Genomic DNA, 8,300 nt, shown 5'->3' on the forward strand with positions numbered 1-8,300 from the left:
AGGCCCTCCATGGCACTCAAAATATTTCCAAATGAGTAAACTAAGCTTTAGTTATATGAATAAAAAAAATAAATAAAAAGAATTCTAGGACGCCAAGAAAAAGAACGAGATTCCAAGCAGTTAAATTTTTTCTTTGTTTCTATGTTCCTAAAATAATAAATCCAGAATTAGTAGAGACCTAAGAACAAGCATTTAGTTTTGTTAAACACGTGCATGCATAATTTATTTCTTCATGCAGGCAGAATTATTTTTTTCCAGAATATTTCAAACTCAATCGTAAAAAATTCCAGGCATTTAAGTGAACGAAAATCAAATCAAATAAAAATGGTTGCAGGTGTTAAATTTTTTCTTGAAAAGTTTTTATACTTTCAATAAGCTGCACAGACAAAAAATCCAGGAAAAAGAAAGAAAAATTATTTCTCTAAGTATTTTTTTAGTAAGTTGGAACACTTTAGCTTACTAACAAAATGATAAGATTCAACATCAGCTATCTAAAAGTAACGAAAAAATTCAGAATGTTCTAAATAGTTAATCGCAGTCAGAATCAGCAAAAATTGCTGCGGGTAATCCAGCTCAAGCTCAACTCTTTGAATTAAAAGCAGAGAACATTGACAAGCATTGTACTTAATGAAAACCAATATCAAATGCTTAAAACAGGAACAAAAGTTAATTCAGCAAAGAATGTTTCGAAAATATTTTAGCAAAAAAGAAACCTTTTTTTTTTCAAATAATTACATTCATTTGAAATAAACAAAAATCCAAAAATCAATTTGAATGCATAACCTAAATGTGTCCGATATCCAAAAAATCGTTTTTTTAACACTCATACAGGGTGTATCTGATAACATAAAAGCATTCAATAATAATATGACTTTCTAAAAATAATTTTCTTTAATAAAAGGGAATCCTATCCATTTAAGTTATGCATGTAATTTAAAATATGGAGTAAATGCATCTTAATAAATAAAAAAAATATTATAAAGTAGTTTTTCAAATAATTTTCATTGTGTTAATTTTTCTTATAAATGCAAAGCTAAAAGGGAAAAAAATAAGTTGCTAAATAAGGGTTTTTTGAGAAACTCAAAAAATTTTTACATTTTCCTAAGCAAAATATATTTAGTTTAAAAAGACTTAAGCTCCCATTACTAAGACGTGCATAATTTATTTCGTCCAGGCAGGCAGAAATATTTTTTTCCAGAATATTTCGTTAACTTAACAACTTAACTCAACCCATTCGTAAAAAAATTGCAGGCATTTGAATGAGTGAAAATCAAATCAAATGAAAATAGTTGCCGGTGGTTAGGTTAATTTTTTATTTTAATGTTTTCAGAGTATTAATTAACTGCACGGTAATAGAAAAATCCAGAAGAAAAATGATTTTTCTAGATAGTCTAATTGTTTTTAGTGAGTTGAAGCTCTTTAATTTACTAAGAAAACGCTCAACCTCAACTAGCAAAAAAAAATTCACAATTTTCTAAATAGTTAAATTCAGAACATCAACATTACTCAACTCCCTGATATAAAAAAATGTACAGGCATTGTACTTAGAGAAAACCGGCATTAAAAGTCTGGAATAGAAACAAAAATAAATACAGCTAGTCAAAATTATTTTTTTTTTCAATATGTCCAAAAAATTTGTAGCAAAGAAGATTTAATAAAATTAAACACATTTTGGGATATTTTAAGCAATCACATTCACTCAGAATTATAAGAACTTCAAAAATCGATTTCAATGCATAACCTAAATGTGTACGATCTACGAAAAATCGTACACTTACAAAGATACAGGGTTTAGCCGATACCAAACGTAAAAAAAAAAAACATAAACGCAGCCAAGTGTTATATTGTCCCTTTCAGTTTGAAGAAAAACCTAATTCTTTACGATTATAGAATTAATAATTTTGACGTACGTGTACCTAGATCAACAGTTTTTAAAGACTTTCTCTTATGTCCGATCTATACTCGAATATGCTTCTTAAATCGGGTCCCCCCTATTACCAAAATATTGAAAATATCAGAAGATTTCGTGAATTTCTATGATTGAGGTAAGAGGGAGTGTGAAACTGGCTTTCCAAACACACAACTGTTGGAATGATTTTTATTTCTTACCTTACAGAAAAGGGGGAAATTTGCTAATTTTCAGTTGTTATATAAATTGGTAAATAACTTGATTGATTTGCTGAAATATGAGAACAGCTTAATTTTCATTTGCTAAATATAACTTTCTAAAAATCCCTTTCATTAAAAAATAGAATCATATCCATTTAAGTTATGCATTTAAATTACAATATCGATACCTCATAGGCCAAATGGCGTAACCCACAAAATAGCCGAAATTAATACATATCTCGATTCTTCTCCGAAAAATACATTAGCTGGCCAAATGATATAACCCACAAGAAAAACTAAATTATCAAAAAAACTGAAAAACATAAAATCTCCAAGTTTGGAGTAACCGTTTTAAAGAGTGGCCAGTTGATGTATCCCCCAAGTGTAGCCCTATTTCTTAAAGGATTGACCTAACATGAACAAGGCTAAATGCAGTAAGCCATATTATTTAAAAATAAGGTAAAAAAAATGCGCAAAATTGTCAGGAGCCATATAACGTAACCCACACATGCTCACATGTATATTAGCGTAAGAACTCAAGGAGTGAGTGATCTGTGTTTGTTGTTTTGCTGATATTTTTAATTTTTCTAAAAAAGTGTCAGATAATGTTCTTAACTTTTTGATAAGCCAAATAATGTAACCCGCCTTTTTTTTAATATTGTTAATTTTTTATTTATTAAGATTAGTTTTATAAGGATTTGCTTTATAAAACTTTTTCTTAACAAAATTAGCAACAAAAATCTAAAATTTTACTATTAAAAATAATTATAATCAAAGATTTATTAAGTTTTTTGACCCTCCTGTAAAATATAACTTTTGTGGGTTACGCCATTTGGCCTATGAGGTGTCGATATGTTGATAATAAATGAAAAAAAATTATATATATGGCTGTTAACACATCGTGAAATTGTTTTTAAGTGCCCTCCAAGCCAGAGAAAAAATTAAATTCCAAAATAGGGATTTTTGCGAAAACTCGAAAATTTCCAAAGATTCCTTAGCAACATATCTTCAGTTCAATACAACTTAGGCTCCTATTACTAAGGCTCCTATTACTAAGACACTTAAGGGATGTAAAAAATGTCTCCCATTTTCACATGCAATAGCAACTAGGTCACGCATGCGTGCCTTCCTCAAAACCGGGGGGGTAAGTCGCAAAAGTGAACGGGTTCTACTTCGGTAGGGTACTTACCAGGACGTGGTGGAAATCGGGGACACGAGCAGCAGACAGACGGGCACGAGGACCGCGCGCATATCGCATCTTCACTTAGCCGCGTGCCCCATCACTGCATCACGCATTCACGCGATCAACAAACGACAACGACGACCGCTACCAACCACGAGCGCAACGAAATAACGAAGAAAACTGGCTACGGCGTGGTGGACGGCGCGACGCCCCGACTTAAGCTCTATTAACCTGTCGGAACGCTTGCGCTACTGCCGACTTATATACGAACTTCTTTTTTCGTCCTTTTGAACATCCGAGGGAGTTTGGGGAGAATTTGGGGGGTGTTTTGGATGAAGCGCACCAATCTTCTTTTTCCGAGCATTGTTGTAGGTTATGCATCTAAAAGTCTTGTCTTCAACCTGGTCCCCTTCTGCACTCCATTCTTCTTTGGACTATTAGAGTACGTCTCATGTGTCCAAAGTGTGCAAGCATTCGTTCCTTTTCTGACGGCGAAGATTATTTATTTGCTTGCATCACTTTCACGTTGATGAGGTGGTCAGTCCACGATATCCGACAAATGGAGCGATATATACACAACTCAAAAGATTCTAGTTTCTTCAAAGTGGGTTCCATTGTGGGGCCATGCCTCTACTCTGCTTTAATTTTAGTCTCATTAAGATTTTAATTTTTCATATTATTTAACGCGTTTTGCGCTTCTTCAATTCATCTTCTTATTTCTGTTGACTGGTCGATCATATACTGTGTTGAGTGTATTTCACCATATTTCTCCTTCATTTTGATTCTTGCATTTATGTTGCTTTCTTTCTTCCATCATTGGAATGATTTCTTCCGACCTTCATTCCTTGTTTGTCACTTCAACAGCTCTTCGATCTTTTATTTCCTTCCATTTAGCAACTGCGCCTATTACGGGTTCACTCAAGTTTCCGATGTCTTTTCTTAAGGCTGCCTGTACTTGTAGTTTAATATAGGATCCTTTCATTTCTTAATGTTTTGTTTAATTTAAATTTAGTTTGGTCACCAGCTTAATTACCACTAAGATGTGATAGGATTGAGCGTTAACCCCCGATAGGGTTTCACTGACGTGATTGAAGTCGATCTGATATCCTGTTCTGTTAAACTGTACTGATAAACTGTTCCTAACAGAAGCATATGAGATGCTACCCTCTCTCATTTCTAGTTCCCAATCCATATCCGCCCACAAGACTTTTGACACCCTACCTTTTCATTGAAGTCGCCTGCTGTTAATGTAACTTCGGACTTTCGCGTCACCTTTCACCTAGTCAACACGTGATTGTTCTTTGTCCATTCATTTTGTTCCAGATCCATTCCCAGATCACTTCCTTTCACCATTAGAAGGTGGTTTGTTCTATAGTAGTCACACACTCAATTTTAGTGCGCATTATTTAGTAATAGATACTGTAATTTGTTGAATAGTCCAAACAGCTTAGACCATACCTGTCTCCTGAGGGAACTTTTCAGGGGACAAGAAAGAAGAAGACGAATGTTATACTTATCTTTATTAAGTTATTGGTGATATCCTTCGACAGTCTCATCATCTCTGTCTGCTGCTTGTGATGCATATACTTGTATGATATTTAGATCAAGTAGATACGCTGAAGGTGGTCTGAAAAAAAGTGTATGCTTTTACTGCACCTTTAAAGGATGGAGGTAGTAGATTATGGGTTTTAGCATTATACATTGCGCATTCCATGTAGCAATCTTTATCCTTCTGGAGATTCTTCGCATCCTATACCATTTCTACTTTCGCATTTGCTATGTTAACTCTACCAGAGATAACTTATAGATCTTTAATGCGGTAGATCAATATTCATTTCACCGTCTTAAGAAGTAATTTCTCGCCTCTAGAACTAGGGCTTACCTTCCACTTGTCAATTTATTTACCTGAAGGTGCTGAAAAATAAATTTTCTATAAATGATTGAGTCCAAGATAAGTAAAGTGAAAGTACGATGTGTAAGGCTTAGTGGACGGTTGTAATAAGAAGTCAAAAAAGAGTAGAGATGCCTAAGATGAACATTCCAGTTGTGTAAGGTAAAGACTTACTGCTCAATTCAAATAATAATCAAGGAGTCTCATATGAACGAATACTACTAATAATCAATTCAAATAACGACTCAATAATAGACAGTCCAAGTTTGTAATATAAAGGATTACTGGTCAGTTCCAATAAAAGTCAAAATGTCTTATGTAAAAGACTACTGATCAATATAAATAACAAATGTATAGTAGATAATTCAAGTGTCGAAGGTAAATGGTTAATGCTTAATTCTAATAATAGTCAAGGTGTCTGAGGTGAAAGGCCACTAATCAATTCTAATAATTAATCAATAGTAGATAGTCCAGTTGTCTAAGGTAAAAGGTTACTGCTTAAGTCCAAAAACAGTCAAGGTGTCTTAGGTGAACTATATGATCAATTCAAATAACAAATCAATATTGTCCAGGGTAAAGAATTACTGGTCAAATCTAATAATAGTCAAGGTGAAAGACTACCAATCAATTTGAATAATAAATCAATAGTAGACTGCCCAACTGCCTAAGGTAAATAGTTAATGCTTAATTCGAATAATAGTCAAGGTATCCCAGGTAAAAGGCCACTAATCAATTCTACTGCTTATCAAATTTGAAATTAACATAAGACAGTCCAGGTGTATAAAATCAAAGATCACTGCTCAATTCCAATAAAAGTCAAGGTGTAAGACTATTAATCAATTTAAATAATAAATCAATAGTAGACTGCCCAAGTGTCTAAGGTAAATGGTTAATGCCTAATTCGAATAATAGTCAAGGTGTCCCAGGTCAAAGGACACTAATCAATTCAACTGCTAATCAATACAAGACGAGTGAAAGACTACTAATCAATTTAAATAGTAAATCAATATTATCCAGGGGTGTAAGGTAAATAATTACTGGTCAAATCTAATAATAGTCAAGGTGAAACACTACTGATTAAGTTAAATAAAGAATTAATAGTACTCGTCCATATATGTAAGGTAAAGGATTAATACTCAATATGAATAAAAATCAAGAAAGACTGCTAATCAGTTCAAATAACAAATCAATATTAGATATCCAGGGGTATAAGGTAAAAGTTACTGCTCAATTCTAATAAAGGTGAAAGACTACTGATTAATTAAAATAAATAATAGTAGTCGCCCATATGTGTAAGGTAAAGTGCTCAACTCGAATCTCAAGGTGAAAGACTACTAATCAATTTAAATAATAAATCAATAGTAGACTGCCCAACTGCCCAAGGTAAATAGTTAATGCTTAATTCGAATAATAGTCAAGGTATCCCAGGCAAAAGGCCACTAATCAATTCTACTGCTAATCAAATTTTAAATCAACATAAGACAGTCCAGGTGTATAAAATCAAAGATTACTGCTCAATTCCAATAAAAGTCAGGGTGTAAGACTATTAATCAATTTAAATAATAAATCAATAGTAGACTGCCCAAGTGTCTAAGGCAAATGGTTAATGCCTAATTCGAATAATAGTCAAGGTGTCCCAGGTCAAAGGACACTAATTAATTCAACTGCTAATCAATACAAGACGAGCGAAAGACTACTAATCAATTTAAATAATAAATCAATAGTAGACTGCTCAAGTATCTAAGGTAAAGGATTAATGCTCAATTCGAATGATCATTTCAAGAAAACACGACGAAAACCATAAAACTCTAGCTTGCGCAACAGAAGTCCATGATCAACACAATCGAGCTTTAGTGAAATCACAAAATATGGCTGTCACTACATTACGCTCATTAAGGCTTAGATAATGCTATCTTGGAAATAAAGAAGTTGCATCGTTTGTACTTAGATCGGTTTGAAAGCCAAATTGTGATGCTGATAAAAAGTGATTTCTCTTAAGAAAATCCAGCATCTGATTCTTGACGATTTTGCTACAATTTTTGAAATTTTTAATAAGAGACAAATTAGTCGATAGTGAGAGAGAGTTTCTGTATCATCTTTCTTAAAAAGAGCTGCAACCTTGGCCAGTTTAAGATAACTAGGAAACACCCAAAACTTCAATTTACGATTTCTGAAAATGTAGTCAAAACAGTATCAGGAAGTGCTTGCAGAATTTTAATGGAAATACCTTCCCATCCAGAAGAAGTTTGATTTTGAATCATTAGCATTACACTTATTATTTCGGTTGTATCACTGAAAGGTAAAGAGTTACTGCTCAATTCTAATAATAGTCAAGGTATCTCAGCTCAAAGATATTTATAATATCGAGCCAATAGTTTGAGAAACATGACAATAAATAATATAGAACCAGACTAGACATAGCAACAAGAATAAGATTCATAAGAGAAGACGTGAAGAAACAGCCTAAGTATTATGAATGAAAAACAATAAGAGAGTCCTGATAAAGGCAGTACTAGAGAATATCGGATTAAGATTGTAAAAGGATATTTAAACAATGAAAAGAAAACCTAACAAAAAAATGAGAAAAATAGTGCTGGAAGTAGCTACAACAGAATAAAGTCTAAGAGAAATTTAATGGAAGAATATAAAGTGAGGAATTGACAACAATAAGATCAAATCATAATAAAGATTTATAGAAAGATAAGAAAACGGAGCAAAAATAATAATAGAAAAAGAAAAATGAAAGAACAAAAAACATTATTCAAAAACGTAGTAACAAACTTAGTATTAAGAATAGCAGACAAGAAAAACGAGCCATTAAAAAAAGATGTAATGAAGTGACGCGAAGAATAAGACGATCGGTTCAAGACCATTAAAAAATATAATTTCCTTTGGATGAGTCCGTCTGATCAATAATGATTAATTTGTTTCTTCGACGACTTAGTCATAGGGAATCATTCTCTTAATTTCACAATTGACTCAGATTGTCGTACCTAATAAATGGGTTTGAGTGAAAAGCTTTTAAGTGTTGACGTGGGAATATAATTCCCAAGTGGCCGATTAGCAGTCCTTAAAACTAATTATTTATTTGACCGGTAGGGGCGTCGTCCTCGAGCA

At 32.8% G+C, this 8,300-nt stretch overlaps 1 protein-coding gene across 1 annotated transcript in view; it reads right to left on the bottom strand.

The window, feature by feature from the left end:
* The window catches only part of LOC126744060 (protein Wnt-6), a 45,279-nt gene extending 41,786 nt beyond the window's left edge, over nucleotides 1-3,493 (bottom strand). The window contains exon 1 of the mRNA XM_050451389.1: nucleotides 3,299-3,493. Coding sequence (XP_050307346.1) covers nucleotides 3,299-3,360 — 62 coding nt within the window. The 5' untranslated portion in view covers nucleotides 3,361-3,493. The remainder of the gene's footprint in view (nucleotides 1-3,298) is intronic.
* Between the last annotated feature and the right edge of the window lie 4,807 nt (nucleotides 3,494-8,300).

Source organism: Anthonomus grandis, chromosome 13 (genome assembly GCF_022605725.1).
Source record: "Anthonomus grandis grandis chromosome 13, icAntGran1.3, whole genome shotgun sequence".
Lineage (NCBI taxonomy): Eukaryota > Metazoa > Arthropoda > Insecta > Coleoptera > Curculionidae > Anthonomus > Anthonomus grandis.